The sequence below is a fragment of the Prenolepis imparis genome, unplaced genomic scaffold (assembly GCF_030444845.1).
Source record: "Prenolepis imparis isolate NDT839.2.m4 unplaced genomic scaffold, iyPreImpa1.0 SCAF_1, whole genome shotgun sequence".
Lineage (NCBI taxonomy): Eukaryota > Metazoa > Arthropoda > Insecta > Hymenoptera > Formicidae > Prenolepis > Prenolepis imparis.
The window spans coordinates 2,345,830-2,363,934 of record NW_028141159.1 but is presented as its reverse complement, the minus strand read 5'-3'; the positions used below and the strand labels follow the sequence as shown (position 1 = coordinate 2,363,934).

The following is an 18,105-nucleotide window of genomic DNA, read 5'->3' as shown; positions in this document are numbered from 1 at the left end:
GGCCACGGCACACTTTTCACCATAGGCGCGTGTATACGTGTGCGTGCATGAGTGCGTACGTTCGCCTGGTACAGCTCGAACTTTTTCGTCGACTCATCGCGAGTTCGCCATTCGAGTTCAATGCACTTTATGAACAAGATGAAAGAAAGGATGAAGAAAGAGAAAGAGAGGAATTTCCTCGAGAACAGTTCTTTCCAAACAAACTTTGAAAATCCTCGAGAAAGGCCTCTAATAATAAGATCTTTTTTAGATCCAGCAGCCGTAAAAAGCTCTTTGTTCATCGATTTTTTCTATTCGAAAAGAGACTCAATTGTTGTGAGGTTTTTGACGAAACCATCTTAAATTAAAATTGATTAAAATAAGAAAACAAAAAATTAAACGTACGATTAGAACTTGTCTTGAAAGAAATTTCAGTACATCTGTTTTCTTGATAAATAGATACATTAAATTTTCAAAAATAATTTTGAGAATGCTTTCTTTTACGAGTTTTTTTTTTATATGATTAATTAAATTCTTATAAAAGATCAAACTTTTTTATGTACTTTTACATGCACAGAGAAAAGATATAACTATAACATAAAATAACAGAAATAATAGAAATAAGAAACCAATAAAAAATAAATACTATTAATATAGTAATATTATTAAATACAATACTTAAAAAAAATATAAGTACAATATTATAATATACATATATAATATTAATAATATTATGAAATATTATTGTATAGAGACAATAAGTAAAAGAAAAGTGTAAAGTTGATCTTATAATTTATTTCGCTACGTATTATACAAATATATACATACAAGTATCATCTGAGTACAAGATTGCAGCTGTGTATTTACAAATAAATACTTAGAGCTCGACGCTGCTGTCAATTTTCGGCAATAGGAACTCTTGGAATTCAGTCTATTCGTTACATTGAGCTAGAACGGAGTTGTGTTTATCATATATTCTTTATTACATAAAAAAATATCTAAGAGTTTGTAAAATTTATTTTTCTCTTCCTTGATTAATATCGTTATTTCCTTATTCGCTATATGTACATTTACATAAGCTCTCACATTTGTACGTTTGATTTACCAACATTCTTCGTCTCTCTTCTCATATACGATTATCAAGAATTTTTACAAAAACTATGATACAATGATAATATATTTATCGATAATATTCGCAATATTTCGCAACGTAAAAAATACATTCGTACATCTTATCTTTTTCAATATTATTTTGCCCGAGGCAGAGGAATGTTCCCATAAAATGCAACATTGCTATACGAAAACAATGCATTCTGATCGAAATGTTTTACGATATTTTTTCTTCTCGTATAAAAACGATGAAATACGAGAATATCTTTTTCACTTTCTCTATATTTCTTTCTATAGAATTTACATTTCCTTTATACTCTTTGAAATCTTTAGATAATTATATTTTAGAAATTTTTAGGAAGCGTGAATCATTAATCTTTACTTGTCGCTAGTCCTTAAAACAGAAGGAAACTTTCATTATTGCATTTTTGTTAAATATAAGTATATATGTATATACTTATATTGCTATGTTCGCGATCTCATTATGAATGTTTACATCTTGCACGTTTGCGTTCACATTTTGCATGTTCGCATTTTATAAATTCTTATTCTCGTCCAGACTGGGAGTTAACGATTGGTCGCTTGTACTTGAACAGCTACATGCACAGTTATGTAAACAGCTATTTGAACAGCTATGTAAATAGCTACGTGAACAACTATGTGAACGGCTAGCCAAACAGCTATCTGAATAGCTATTATATATAGCTGGATAGGTATTTGGACTGATACTTGAATGTTCATTATTTTTTGATGTATCATTATTTGAAGTATTTGAGGTATCATTATTTGAAGAGTTATTCTTGTCCGCATTATTATTTAGGTCAGGCTTTTTCATATATATATTATTTTCTTCCGTATATATATTTTTTCGTTTTATAACACAATACCAAATACCAACACCAATTACTGCCAACAACACTATTACAACTAATATACTGAAAATAATAATACCGATGGTTTCTGCGAAAGACACTATTGGCGATGAAGTATTTGTATTGATGGATTCGGTCTGCCAAACAGAGTTATTGGGTAAATATCTTCTAGTAGTTCTGAATTTGTTGGTGTCGATAATGATCGAATAGCTACCGGGACCGTCATTAGTAGCTATTCTGACCAAATATTTGCCGGGTGGTACAGAAATCTGTGCCGATTCGCTATCTGCTACCTATAGGAATGGGATCAAATTTAATATATACTTACAAGTCCGAGTTACATTCGATAATTTTTATATAATTTATAGATTTAATAATTATACTGAATTATATTTAATTATATAATTTATATATATACATATACATATACAGGGTGAGGCAAATAAAGCGTTACAACTTAATATCACAGAAAATTTATTAATTGTAGAAAAAAAAAGTTTGAAAGGAAAACTGTTTGATATGAAGAGGTACGTATGATAATACATGGTTCCATCTAAAAAAATGTCTTGTTACCTTAATTTGACCTTAGCATATCAATCGATAAGAAAATTCCTTTTATCATCATATCCCCCTTAATTTGACCTTAGCATATCAATCGATAAGAAAATTCCTTTTATCATCATAGTCCCCTTTTTACTAAATAGTTTTCCTTTCAAACTTTGTTTTCTACAATTAATATTTTCTGTGATATTAACTTGTAACGCTTTATTTGTCTCACTCTATATATACATACATATATGTATGTAGGTATACATATATGTATATATATATATACACATACAATAAATATTTTATAGACGTATAGGTATTAGCATTTATAGATATTTTAATTTTACTAACATTTTTTGGATTTCTTTTTGTGAGTATCAGAATATCACTATTCGAAATATTACTGGATTTTTGTTATTTTATTTTCGTTTATTTAAGGTTTTTTCACTGAAATCGTAGCTTTAATTCTCTAGATTTGTGTGCTACTCGGAAAGAATAAGCTACGATTTTGCTGGAATTATATGGAAGTAAGAATAATAATCCACAGATTATTATTGTGTGGCGTCTGATAAAATATTTATAAATAATTCAAATCTACTTGTAAATATATTGTTTTAAAGTTGAATTAAAAAGAAGTAGAATTAAAAAGAAAAATCGAAATATATTATGTTAATGTATTTAATAAATGGTCTTAATTACCTGGTTGCCCATAATGCCGTTTCCCGTTTTTTCTTGCCAAGTGACGACGAAAAATGGTTTGCTTTGTGCCTTTTTTTTATTTTGACGTTCCAAAATGTTCTTATCTGCAGATATGCTAATGTTTTCCTGTTGCTTTTCCAATTGGGCCTGCCAGTCTGTCCACGTAATGTTAATTTGAAATAGGGGACCATTTTTCTTGCCAGACTGTATTGTAGGCTGCCACTTTTGCCAACTATAATAATAATAATAATTATTATATATATATTATACATATAATTATATATATATATTATACATATAATTAATTATATATTATATATATATTATACATATAATATAATTATTATAATAATGATTTTATGTTGCAATAAATGAATGTAAATGTAGAAAATTTGAGAAAATATGTAAAATTTTTAATCTAAAAATTTAAGGGGTAATGCCACTCTAGTGCCTGAAAAAACAGCCTAACTTTGATAATTTTTTGTGGGAATATAGTGAATGGAATACAAAATCTGTTTAAAGGCCTTTATTGTACATACTTTAAAGTGTATTCACAAATTAAAAAAAAATTTTTTTTTACAAAATGGCGGCGCCAGAGAAAGCCTCTTCTCACGGATAGTGTTCCGCGGCCGGAAAGATTTCTCCTCCAATTTTTGACCTGGAACAAAAGACTAAAAATTTTTGAGTCTTATATAAGATTAGCTCGGGAAGTACGTACGAATTTTAAGTTTCGTTGTAAACTTTTTTTGTTATAAACAATTTTTCACGTAATTTTTTTACCTAAAATAAAACTTTTTGTTCAAACGTGTATCATTTTTACAAAAAAACGGTATTTTTAAATTTCCGTATGTACTTCCCGAGCTAATCTTATATAAGACTCAAAAATTTTTAGTCTTTTGTTCCAAGTCAAAAATTGGAGGAGAAATCTTTCCGGCCGCGGAACACTATCCGTGAGAAGAGGCTTTCTCTGGCGTCGCCATTTTGTAAAAAAAAATTTTAAAAAAATTTGTGAATACAGTTTAAAGTATGTACAATAATGGCCTTAAAACAGATTTTGTATTCCATTCACTATATTTCCATAAAAAATTGTCAAAATTAGACTGTTTTTCCGGGCGCTAGAGTGGTATTACTCCTTAAATCAGATGTGAGATATTTGATACTTTTATGAGACAAGAAAAAAATTAATTTATATAAAAGATGGAAAAAGAGACGATTCTATATACTATTATATACAAAATGTTTTATTTTTTTAAATAATGCATTACTATTTTTTGAAAACCAAGGCTTTTATCGAAAAATATTTTATACAAAAGTTATAAAATTTTCAGGGGGACATTTTATCGTAAGCATAGTCTTATTCTAAGTAGATGTATTTTTGAGATTTCGAGATCATTATTTTTATAAACGAAACCGCTATAATTTGCTTACATAAATCGATTTCTCGTAATATTTGGCGTAAAAAAATTGTTAGAATTGAATAGTCGAAAAATGAATTTACGAGATATTTTATGTTTTATTCTGACATATTTTAACAAAAGATATGAAATATCTCATAACATACTTATTTTTCGATAATCTTATTTTAATAATTTTCTAGAATAATGAGATAAATTAATCGGAAAGAAAAGCATATACTCTTCTGATTAAAAAAAATGTGCAATTTGCAATGTGCAACTGTATATTTTTTTTAAAAATAATTATATGTTTTTTTACACCAATTAATTTATCTCATTATTCTATGCAAAAAATTATTAAGATAAGATTATCGAAAAATGAATATATTCGGAGATATTTCATATTTTTTGTCAAAATGTGATAGAATATAGAATGAAGTATAAAATATTTCGTAAACCATTTATTTTTCGATTACTCCATTCTAACAATTTTTTATGTTGAATATTACGAGGAATCGATTTATGTAAGAAAATTATGGTGGTTCCGTTTAAAAAAAATAATAACTTTGAAATCCCAAAAATGCTTTTACTAACAATAAGAATAAAACTGCTTACGAGAAGAAGACGTTCCTCTCGAAATCCTGCAACTTTTGTATGAAACATTATTCGATGGAAAATTTGTTTTTGAAAAATAGCAATGCATATTATTTAAAAGGACATCCTATATACATATATGTATATATATTGATGAGATATTTCTTGCAATTTTTTAAGTTATAAGTTTTTTTAAACAAATTAGTATTACATAAAAAATAGCAGAGATAGAGCGATCGACGAAACATTTGTATATTAAGTATCTCTTATTTTATTCAACTGTTAGATTTTACATTTTAATCCATTGAATGTGTCAAATAGCAACTTTATAAATGCTGTATTTCAATTGTGTTTATTTCTGTGTGCAAAATTTTTTGTATTTTTATTTGATGTCATTTGTTTTGCATCTTCTGGCGATGAAAAAAAATGAGTAAAATAATACCTGTACTGTTTAATCGTTCCAATCTCGTTGGTGATGATAATCCAGTTGTCTGATTGCAATTCAACCTTCCGATTCGCGGTATAATGATGTTCCATTTTCCATGTTTCTAGATTCTTATGCAATGTTACGGCCACATCGTGCTTATTCATGTTGATAATATTGGTCTCCTCAGGAGCCGGTAGTTTGGTTGGTTCGTACTGCTCTTCCTCTATTCCATGTGTTTGATAAAATGTACAGGCAATTTTGCAACCCGGAGACTGAAAGAAAAAAGCATTACGAGATCGACAAACGCACTATATCTATATTTCGCACATAATATGGTTACCGATATTATACAGTTTTCTAAAAATTATATTAAACTTTTACGATAATTTATCAAATAATTTATTTATTATGATCGAGAAAATGAACATATTTTTTGCAATAAATTAAAATTGGGGAAAAGTCGCTTTCTTTTCTAAATATTTTAGAGAGATACTGATTTATATTTCCGCCAACACTTTCTGTGCGACTCTGGACCTTCCGTGAAAGCAGACAGGTACTCGTTTCCAAGGATTTCGTCGTCTACCCTAAATTTTATCATCATTGTGGGAGACCGTCATTTCTTTTCTATGAAATTGAAAGTTACCCCCGAGTGACAGTCGAGATTTTCCTTGCGCTTGATCGTCTAACACTTTCAACTCTCGCCTCGAGAATATAACGAGGGACTACAAGAATATTGACCTGGATTGCATGTGCACTCGAAAAAGGTTCGAAAAAGATTCGGAAATTTGAGACCGTGATCACGACTTAGACCTTGCCAATCCGTCTTTAAAAGATTTGTGAAATCGAGAAAATAGCGATATAAAAATTGTATGAGAAAAATTTTGATATACATATATCAAAATATATTAGAACTAAATTATATTAAAAATAAGAAAATTAGTCGACCAAACTAGCAAAAAATATATTTATTTGAAAATCGACTTTATTATATAAATTAATTATTATATAAATTATATTAAAAATTATAAAAACTAATTATTATATAAATTATATTAAAAATTATAAAAAAATAAATAAACTCTTATAATAAAAGTATACATAATTAATATATGAATATAAATATAAATATAAAAGTAAAAATATATACACAAAATAATATGAAAATATCAGAAATATTAAATAAAAAATAATATTAGATGAATAAAAATTATACCTGTGTTATTTAATCAGTAATAATGGACATGTGACAAATATTTTACCTTAAGTTAAAAGGGACATTTTGTTTCCAACGAATGAAATTGAAAAGTGGTCTCCTGATAGAATTTTGCCTAAATTAAAAATAAATTGAAAATAAGAATATTATGTGATTGTATGTGATTGTATGTGAGTGTATGTGAGTGTATGTGAGAGTATGTGAGAGTATGTGATTTATCTTGATTCAGTTTATTGAAAAGTTTTTTATTCAAAATAGCTTGATTTGAAAGACAAAAAAAGAAAGAAAGAGATATTATTTTTACTTACATTAAAATAAATTCTCTTCTTGCATAGGCCGAGTCTTAGACTGTTTCGAAAAGGACTGAGGAATTCGCAGGTTTCCCAGCACTGTAAAAATAAGCATATATGAAGATTTAGTTTTCAACTTTGAAACAGAAAATTATTCCTTTTTTTTTAATTTTTTAATTTTTTTATATTATCTTATGTTTAAATATCTATTTTAAATTCTCAGATTTTCAAATTTTTAAGTATATTTATTTTTCGAAAGACTCTAATACAAAGAGCTATATAGAGCAAGAAAAATTCAGAACAAAAACTTCTCATGCCATATGAATTGTGTGAGAAGAAAGCGGAGTTATACTAGAAAGAGACGAGGGAGAAGGAGGGACAAGGGAAAAGAAAAAAGCTTGATGCAGAAGGAAAGGGTAGAATAAAAAAACGTTGAATCCAGCCGATTTAAGGAGAGAAGAAGAGACCGAGGGAGGAGGCAGAGGACGAAACATTGCGAGAAAGGTAGAAAAAGAGGAACGGGGAACTGAATTAGCTCCAACCTGTTCCGGACGCACAACAGGCACCTTCGTTGTTGTTGTCTTCATATTTATTGGGGTACCGACTCTCGAGTGGGCTCGCCCTGTTCCTAAATTCTTTTTTTCTTTTTTTTCTCGCGGTTTATTTCTTTCTTTTCCTTTCTTTTACTCTTTCTTTTGATTCCCGATTACCCTTCTCCCTCGCGTACCCTTCTTAAGACCGATTCTTTGCTTCGTAGAAGCGAAGGATCCAGTGAGCCCTCACTAATGACATTTCCCGAAAGCCATGAGATCAGTTGGCTGGCTCCGAAAAAAATTCAAGATCTAAAGAATACGTTTTCCTCTTAGAATTTATACATTTTACACAATTTAAACAGTATTAATTTTATTTGCAGCATTTTATATCACGAAATTAAAGTAAAATAATATGTAAATAATTGACAAAAGTAGTATATTTATCGATAATTGCAGGATGATGAATATATTTTTTAACTGATAAAAATTAAGAGCGCGGAATCTGAAGTATTAAGCAGATGAAATTTAAAAAATAGATATTATAATGAAGAATATATGCAATAATTTCTTCATCTTTTATTTCTTTGGCGACATTAGATTTCGAATTCTATTGGTCAATGATCAAGCCCAAGTTATCGAGATACAATCGGTTGAGTCGTAAAACAAAAAGCGCCGTGACAATCCAATCCGGAAATCAATGATTCGTCTGTCCGACGATATTAGACTCGTAAAGAAATAAATGGAAAAAGCATTCTCACAGTTGGATGATATATTTAAAAAAAGAACGGAGATTTAGTAGTACGCAACTAGAAGAACTAGAAAAATGGAGTTAGGAAAGGATAATGTTAACTAAGAAAATATTTAATAAATAATTGGGAATATTTAATAAATATTCCCAATAAAATATATATTAGGAAAATATTAGAAAAAATAATTTTGAAATTATTTCTTATTATTCATCTATATTTATATTTTATGTTTATATTCTCATCTTTTATATTTTATATTTTATATTATTTGTTTCCTATTTAATTTTATTTTATGCTATTTTTTATGCATAGCGCTTATTATTATTATTTATATATTATAAATAACGTATTATGTTTTGATATGAATTTGGTTCAATTAAGTCCAAATCAATTTATCAAAAAGTTTAAATTATTACTTTCTTCACGAATGTTTATTTTCTACATCTTCCGCTATTATCATGTGCGCACGTACTTAAGTTTTTATTAATTACAATCCACTACATAGGTACAATACATACTAACAATAATTTATTTTGATGGAGCGAGCGTCTTTTTTTCAAAATTTTTCTACTCCCAAGGGATTAAGACAATAACGAGTCAAGTCGCGAAAAGGCCTCTTCCCTTTCTGAAGTCATCGTGCCATTATCGTGCGTGAGTCGTCTCTTCTTTTTCATGGAGAGAGTAAGGGGGGATCGACTGTATAGCATTTGTTAAGAACTATTTGCGTCTCCTCGACAGGCTGTTATTCTAATGCGACGTATCCTCTCTTTTTCCCTCGGGATGCATTCGTCACAATGGGGGCCGGCGCATAAATTTGAATGTACGGCCCCCTAGTTCTCGCGGGACATGGAATCGACGGATCCCCCGAAATTAATGGACACCCCTAGCAGACCCTCCGTAGCATCAAATGAGCAACGCCCTCGCGCGCGTACGTTCGCGTTGTTAGATATTCCCTGATCGCTTTTAATCGTGATTCTCATCTGTATGAATCGAAGAGGTGGCGACCACACCTGGTGATTTTCTTTAGTACTCTCTTCTAGTGAAATCTCTCTCGACATCCAAAGATTTATCGATATTATCTATTCGATTTCCGGCTTTGATCGGTGCTCTCTTTGGGCACTTATGCATAAAATGCACATGAGATTTTGTTGTATGACTTTTACTTTTTTAAAAATATTTTAGGAGAGTGATATAGTAAAAACTTAAATAAGACGAATTTAGCTTTTCAAAAATTTCGAATTTTCGCAGAATTTAGGTTATAATACTAGAAAGTTTTGAAATACAGAAATAATTTTTGCGCAAGTGTTATCGATTCTACATTAGTTTTTTTATACATACCGAAAATTTTGAGCTTTACTTTGTAGAAAATAATTGTATAAAATACTTAAGGGTACCACAATATAAATTTTTTTTTATTCATCCACACGCGCGCACACAGAAAACAGAAATATAATTTTTTTTTATTAATTATTTCTTTTTCTTATACTTTGACTTCTGATTGCTATTAATTGAAAAATTAAAAACAAAGGAGTTATGCGAATATATTGCGAATTTATCGTGTTATTGGAATATTTAATATATAAAACTTGATTATACACATACCTACATCAAGTTTACGGATAAATTTTACATTAATCGACTTGATAATATATAAACATAAATTATTTTTATCTACTCTCAATTAATTATTGAAATATTATATCTCGGTTTTATATTCTAATTTCAGATTTTTTTTAGAAACAGGAAAGAGGAAATACATATTTATTATTCAGATTATTTTAAAAATTATTTTAAATGCTGTGATTAGATTAGAAGGAATAACTACGTTGTATGTACGAGTTTTGTTTTTTGGAATTTCTTTCTAAGCAATTATCACACACGTTATCTCGTGTCGAGAACTCGCTGAAAGGCCATTAAAATTTTTAAAACATAAAAAAGAGCACGATTAAAGCAGATCTTAGTTACCTTCTGGCATTGTCTGTTCTCATTTATCCCGATGTTCCAGCATTCGTCGTCAATAGTCAAATTTCGCAGACATGACGATTGACACTGTGCGGTCCTGATGATTTCTCTGAGATCCAAACCTGCTATTAAGGGCAGGGTCATGCAGAATAACAGTCCCACTAGGTGCACGGCCTTCATCTTGGAGAATCCAAGAATCTCGTTCTCCGCGCACTTTTCTCACTGCACAATATTAATTATTATATATCCACGTGTAACTTGTTTTTCTTAATTACAAAAACACTGTGACTTTTTTTTAATTATAAAAACACCGTGACGATTTGCGATCGAATCGAGTAAGGCATAAAGGCTACGAGCGTGAATTCCACGGACGGAATTTCGAAAGCGACTGCGGCCCTTCGGGGTTCGGAACTCTACTTGTATAGCCGGCCCCTCCACTACGTGTTCCCAGGATTTTCGTGAGTCCCCACCCTTACCGTGAACAGCATCCCTTGTAATTATACATTATTTCGTGGTATATAGGCTGCCCTCCAGGTTTTAATCATGACCGAATTATTCGACCTGTGCGAAATGTAGGCCAGTTTGCAGAAGAAATCATAATATTTTTCCAAGAAATAACTTTTTTATATATCTATAGTTGAATAACGAGTGATTTTTCAAATAGTGATGTGGAGGATTATAAATTAATAAATAACATAAATTATAATGCTGAATAATGAATAATAATTATTACATACATATAATAATATGTGTGTATGAAATATCATAAATAATAATTGAAGAGAAAATTTTTTTTGTAGTAAGTTGCGAGAATCAAGTGTCTCAAAAATTTCATAAAGTTAGTTACTATATAAATATGATAGGAAAAATATAAATTAACATATAATTAATATAGAACTTAATCATAAATGTATCTACATGAAATAATAACTAATGATTTTAAGTGATTGATGTACCGATTTCAAATCGAAAATGATTGATAATATGTTTTTGGATATTTATTTTGATTTTTTTCCTCGAAAGCAATTTCCCATAACGGTTTCCCGATATAATAATAAGAAGAATCGATGAAACATCATTAATTTTCCAAACAACCAAGTCTCGTTTTCTTCAGTCCTTTGTAACTCAAAATGTGCCTCGCACAGTGTGACATCAGGTCATTGTACAACAGAAAGAGAGAAAAAAGAGCGAAAGGCAGAGGAAGAGAGAGAGAGAAAAAAACATTCTAAAATTACGTACATAAATACATAAAAAAGACAATCAGAATTTTAATTATTATTAAACTTTACATTGTTACGCAAGGGAAGGAGAAGAAAGCCACGAAATGATTTCACGAATGGCTAGAGACGAAATTTAATTTGTCCTGCGAGCAGAGTCCATTTCGATCCATATGTTCAAGCGTCGCCGAATGACCGGTTTTTCTTCTTTTTTTGTGTGTTGCGGTAGAAAAGTGGTTAGCCGAAAGTAAAATGGCTCCGAACCATATGCCGCATGGATTTCGCGTCGTGGGCTATACGAACCGCGGATAATTACGGTGGGCCTCAGAGAGTGTGCGGTCGTAATACGAGAGTATAGCGAAACGTTCGCTATATATTATCGAGATGCTCCGCACAACCTCGTCCCGTTTCCTCGAACGAGTTCCTGTATATAAGATGTCGATGCACCGTCTTTCTCTTAATGGGAAAAAAAAAATTGTGGAAAAAGTTTTTCAATCTTACGTGCTTTATCTCTTATACGATCCTGTTTACGAAACTTATATACGGCGAGATTCAGTCGGACATCTCGTCTATCCAGCATCTGGGTTCCATATTTCCATCGGAGCGGAGAACTGAAGCGATGTAAGAAAGAGTACAGAGAAAAATCTAGCGGGAATCCTCGAACGGAAGGGATCGCGAGGATCAAATGATAGATCCACCCATCGAGACTTGATATTGCGTTTAAAAAAATTCGTCGCGTGTTCTCTTCCTCCCCTTCCTCGGAATCGAAGAAGAAAAATATAGGATGTGAAGTATTTAAAGGAAGGAGAAACGGAGGGCGAATAGAGATGGGCCTTAGTCTGTCGTTTGCCGGAAGTCGGAGCCTGGGTGCCCCGCGCTATACTACATCACAATGCACAGGATGTGTACAAATAAGGGTATATTTGTCCTCGGCAGCCGATTGTGGGGTGAAATATACGTGACGTTAGAAACGCGAGAGAACGCAATAGGGCCCGGGACGGGAAGGGCGGTTACTGCATCCCTCGCGAGCTTGTGCCCGAGCGCAACATAGAGGAAACAGGGGCCTCGATCCATTCATCTAGGCGTAGTTTAGGGATGGTGCTCACGGAGGCTGTTCCAATGGATGCGAGAGAGCGACGCGTTTCATTGTGTGCCGCGCTTTTCTCACATCTGGACCAGCTCGGCTTAACTTCGCTTCGCTTCGCTCGATAGACGCGTTCGGAATGATGGAAATATTACAGACTTTTAATCTGTTTCGATAAAGCCTTAAGCGCTGAAAAAAAATATATATGTATATATATATGTATAATAAAATATATAATAAAATATATAACAGAATATATATAACAGAATATATATAACAGAATTAGGTTATTTAGACTTGCCGACTTTTAGTGTGAAAACGCGAACTTGTGATAAATATATTATATTATTTATGACAAAAATATTATATTATTTATTATATTTTTATTCTGAAAGAATTCTGAAAATATTTTCACAGGAACCGAAAAAACTATTTTTTTAAGAGAGATTCAACGCAAGATAAAATTTTTCCCAAATCTGTGGAATATTCGGTACAAAATCAAATTGCTTGAACCTTCTTATTTCACGTTGATACTTTTCTCCAGTTCTATCCTAGTCTTATTCGCGTTTTTATCCGTTTCATCAACGTTCCACGTATACTTACTTGTTTTTGTTTTCTCGTAAAACTTTGTCGGCTGTTTTTGTTTGACGATGTTCACAGTGCAATATCCATTTTCTGAATAAAAAAATTATCTTTTTTTTTCGCCGTAAATGCGAGATGTTTTCCTAGAATCTGATAATCTCATTGTTAGTTGCATACGTTCCTTCCGACTGTCTTCTTTTACGAAGGAGTATTTATCGCATTGTCACATCTCGTATTTTTTTCAGTTTCTTGCATGCTCCGATTGTTTATCGATCCTGTAAATCTGGAGGAGAGAAAAAGAAAAAGAACACGAGGGATTACTCGGGGTCCTGCGATTTTCCGTGAGATTGCGTCCGTTTTCCAGAACTTGGACGGAACGACATCTCGTTCTATGAGAGCCTCGTTGCCGATCGAGATTTAGATTCTATCTGCGACTCGCATTTTATCACGGTCGTTTTTCTCCGCACGCGTCCCGTTTCGTATTCCGGCACTGCAGAGACTTCATTGTTTGAGATATATAGCATTGTATGGCCTCGTAAAAATTGAAAAATATTCACGACAAATATTTCAAAGAACGCGAGAAATATCCAGAGAGAAAGATTTACTCTGAAAGAAAAACTCCATTTATATCAAAGAGATATAAAATTCTGCATTCTATGGAGATATTTATTCATCTTACATTATCGTAGATAATTTTTTGCGCACAAAAATTATATATTATCTGTATAACGTAAATCGCACAATTAATGTCAATCAAAAATATATTTCTTAAGAAAATCTTAATATTAAATTGCGTTTATTAAAAAAAGAAAACTTATGATTTGTTTTTTTATTTGATTCGCGCGATGTCATTTTTGAAATGCATTAATCTTCCTCGCAAATTCTTCAAATTTGCCTCGTGAAGTATCTTATTGTCGGATGAAACGTGTTTCTCATCATTCGCCAAATGATTTGAACAACTGACCGTCGATCAAGGAGACTAACAAAGCGGAAAATTCCGACCGTCATCGAAGGCGACGGGCAAGGTTTTGAAAGGCAGTTTTCGCGTCAAATGCGGCGGCGACAAATTTTCATTGTAACCGCATCGCCTCCCTTCATTTCTCGCGTTTGTGCCGCGAAGCGGAATAAGCAGCAGCACAGACATTTCTTTACGAAACGACAGGTGAGACGGTAGAAGTCGCTTTATTGAGAGGGTTCGGGGTCTCATCTCCTTTCCGGGGGAAGGGGAACGCTAACAGAGACCGGCGCAGCTATATATACATCTGACAAATTCTCGAAAGGCAGAATTTATAGCCCGTCCGACTCGGTAGTCGGGTCATCTCCGGGTCAGAACGTGGTGGCTCGAGAGTTTACGACTTTGTCCAGCGGGGAAATGGACTTTCTGCCTTTCTTCGCGCAGCTTCCATTTCTCCGCTCATTTCATTGTAAATGTGCTATATTACGGTATATTACTGCTGGCGTTGATGTTATTCAGTTTTGGAGCTTCTCGCTTTCGAGGTCAAACTGGCACACTGGTTCTTTGTAGTATAAGGCAAAGGGAGACAAATATTGGTCTCCCGAATTTTAGAATCGATGTTGAGATATACTAAAGATCGAATATCAATTATTTTGAGAGTAGTATATTATATCTTTCCAATATGTAGAAAAAAGTGCAAGTTTCTAAAGATATGATACTGAAATAATGATAAATTAATAATATGATTAATAATTAATTATGCATTTTTAACATGTGAATTTAATAATTTATTTATGTATAATACATAATTTAATTGATCTTATAATTGAAGATATAAATTTTTAGAAATGAGAAAAGAAGAAAAAATTCGTGTTCAAAGAAAGAATCAATCAAGAGCATATTTTTAAAATTATTTCGAGATTATTATTATATGTATATCTTTATTATTTTATTGTTTCAAAATTATACGCGCTAATCCAAATAAAATCGAGATTGATATTCCGAGCAATATTCTTTTTCTTTTTTTTTTACTACCAAAGGAAGCAGCAGGTAGCTTGAAAATTCCAAGCTCTTTTAGATCTTTTTATATTTTTTACGGTACATATTTTTCCTCTAAGACATTCTTTTTACTAATAATTTTCCGAAGTATTCTTTATTTTTCCCGGAAATTATGCTTGATCATTTTTTAAAAAAATTAGAAAAATACGGTAAAAATTTTTTTGCTTTATCTATAATGAGGGCTGTATAATTTATAATTTCGAAAATATGAATTTTTTGAGAGTTTGTAGGTGCGGTAATTTCAAAGGCGAATCGTTGGAAAAGATTCTGGAGGCTGCAATGGACATTAGGTGGTCTGGTTAATCTTTTTTCGCAAAAGAAAGATTTATACGGCCTTTTTTTCAGGGTCTCGTTTTCACGACCATTGTCGTGCGCTGCCATGCCAGTCTTTTGTCCTTTTTTCTTGTCAATGTGTCGGAATGATTGTCGGTTCATTTACTGCGGCGCCATACCGAGAGAACCGCGACAGACGAGTGGTTTCCCTTTCGAAAAATCATTTTTATTTCAACATCGTTCCATATTATCAAAATATTATTAAAAATGTCTTTATAAAATTATCTATTATTATGAAAAAATTATGTATCAAAATATACCCAAAAACTAAAGTTTTTCGAACAAGATCTTTTGAAATAAATTAAAAATTAACAATATCTTAAAACTTATTCAAAAATATTAATTTAAAATTAAAATATATGTTATATACTGTTTACTTAAAATGTCAAAGATATAAATTGTACGCAATATTTTATTATATATTTAAAATTTTTATTTGGTCAAAGTATCCGCGAAAACTTGTCAAACTGGCTATACAGAGCATGATTTTTGTATTCCATATAACATTGCGTTTGTACGTACATCGTACACAAGCGCGAGCCGCAGGTATAAAGCCGCATGCAAATCACCGAATTGGTCGATGCACAAAAGAACAATGCGTTTCGTGTTCTTCGCACGCCGTTAATTTACCGCACGCCTCTCGTGATTGCGCCGGCAATGTCTGCTCTCGCATGACAAAGGCGCACACAAAAGGTAACGCGGAAAATATTTGCATATGTGCAGTTATACATTCCGTATGTTTCAATGGATTTCGCTTTTCGATAAAAAGAAGAGAATCGTCGGACATTGCGCCGTTTAATCGTTACTGAGGGAAAATTCCTGTTCCAATTGCAAATCGCGGAATCGTTGAAAATTCTTTACACGAGAAAAAGCGCCAATTTTTTTCTTTATTCAGAAAAGATAATCATAATCTATGAAATGAGTGGATTCTACGAAGTTAGTTTATGCACGTATTTTCGTATCAGAATAACTAATTTTTCCAAACTGTCTCCAGATATTTTTTTATACATTTAAAATGTATTTATTTGCGATATAAATTTTTTTCTTCATATTTAAAGATTGAAAATATGTGATACAAAATTGTGTGGATTATAAATTAAGGCCCTTCGACTTCAAATTGATGATTGAAACATGCTCGGATTAAAAGTTTTAAGAAGATTAAAGGATTTTAGAAGAGACATGATTTTTCGAATGCCTGAAATAGATCAGAAAGTAACACGTCAGCGTCGTAATCGAGCGAGGGGTCGATCTTAGGAATTTATGTATAGTAAAATTCGAAGCAGTGAAATTGGCCAAGGACTCATCGCGCGATTATTATGCTTCTTCATCTTTTACAACGTTCGTAATTCGTAAATAACAGTGTTGGTAGGAGCTTCGCGCACGTTTAGCATATTTTATAGAGGAAAGGAACAGAGCGTATAGAGAAAGAAAAAAAGATAGGTAGAACGCTGTCAGATGCGAGGGACGGAAATTAAATTCGGTAAGAGATGGATACACACAGACGGGATTTTATTTTATATATGATTCGAATTTGCCATTGTAAATCTGCAAATTTTATTATATTTATATATTATATTTATATATTATATTTATGAATTTTACACAAAATAAAATTATATTTGCTATATTATAAATTAATAGTTCGAGCAAAAATCCAAAAAAATTAAAAATATAACAAGAATTACTTTTAGTACTTTGTACTTTTAGTACATTATAATTGCATTAAGAAATAAGATATAAAGATTAAAGTAATTATTCTATTTTTGTCATTTAAATTTTTGTTTAATTACTTTAATTTACTTTTATATTATAATATTGTATAATTATTTTATTGGGGTGTTCTCATCTGAAAGACGAGAGTTTTTATCGAAAAGCATAAATCGACCATTCGAGTGATCTGGAAAACTCGAACGCGTCCTTAGAATTTCTGCCCTCGTCCCGGCTTCGTCACGTTCGGAATCAGAAAGGCGCGTCGATCCATCATTCGGGGAAGAGAGGTAAAAGTATCCAGCAATATCTGGGATACGTCAAAGTGGGCCTGAAGTTTCGCTCGTGCACTTCATCTTTTAGGAGAAGCAGAGGACCATTCTGTGCGCGACCATATGGTCGCCGGCGGCGCAGGTCATTATTTTCTAGCAGGATCTCTCTCGAGAAGAGCCGTGTCCAGAGGGATGGAAGAAAGGGGGCTGGTAAGGGGAGACCGAGCCCACCACGAAATTGCTCGAAAATTGCTCGGCGCGCCTCGCCTTGGTTTTTCGTTTTTCAAAAGATAATTTTATGATTCGGGATTTTTAATTTGTATTTCAATACCATGCGAGGCGAAGAGGAGGAAACGATTTTCTCCGTGCCACGTTCTTCTCCCAAAACGTAATATCTCTGTTGCTGCGATGAAAGTCTCGATTCGTCCGGATTTTAGTGTATCTGTTTTGGTTGTTTCCGCAAAAATTGATGATCAGCTTTGTTAAATGTTATTATCAATTTTATTAGAAACAAAACTCTTATCA

At 31.9% G+C, this 18,105-nt stretch overlaps 1 protein-coding gene and 1 long non-coding RNA gene across 2 annotated transcripts in view; one reads left to right on the top strand and one right to left on the bottom strand.

Annotated features, from left to right (window-relative positions):
- Positions 1 to 18,105, top strand: part of LOC145941961 (uncharacterized) — a 44,657-nt gene that overhangs the window by 18,162 nt on the left and 8,390 nt on the right. The gene's annotated exons all lie outside the window — the stretch shown is intronic.
- On the bottom strand, positions 772 to 10,746 carry LOC145939393 (uncharacterized). Its single transcript, XM_083043668.1, has 5 exons — positions 10,375 to 10,746; positions 7,146 to 7,226; positions 5,640 to 5,896; positions 3,210 to 3,441; positions 772 to 2,254 (listed from the first exon to the last, which is right to left on the bottom strand). Exons 1-5 carry the CDS (start codon positions 10,549 to 10,551, stop codon positions 1,625 to 1,627), a joined length of 1,377 nt encoding a protein of 458 aa, XP_082899794.1. The 5' UTR covers positions 10,552 to 10,746; the 3' UTR covers positions 772 to 1,624.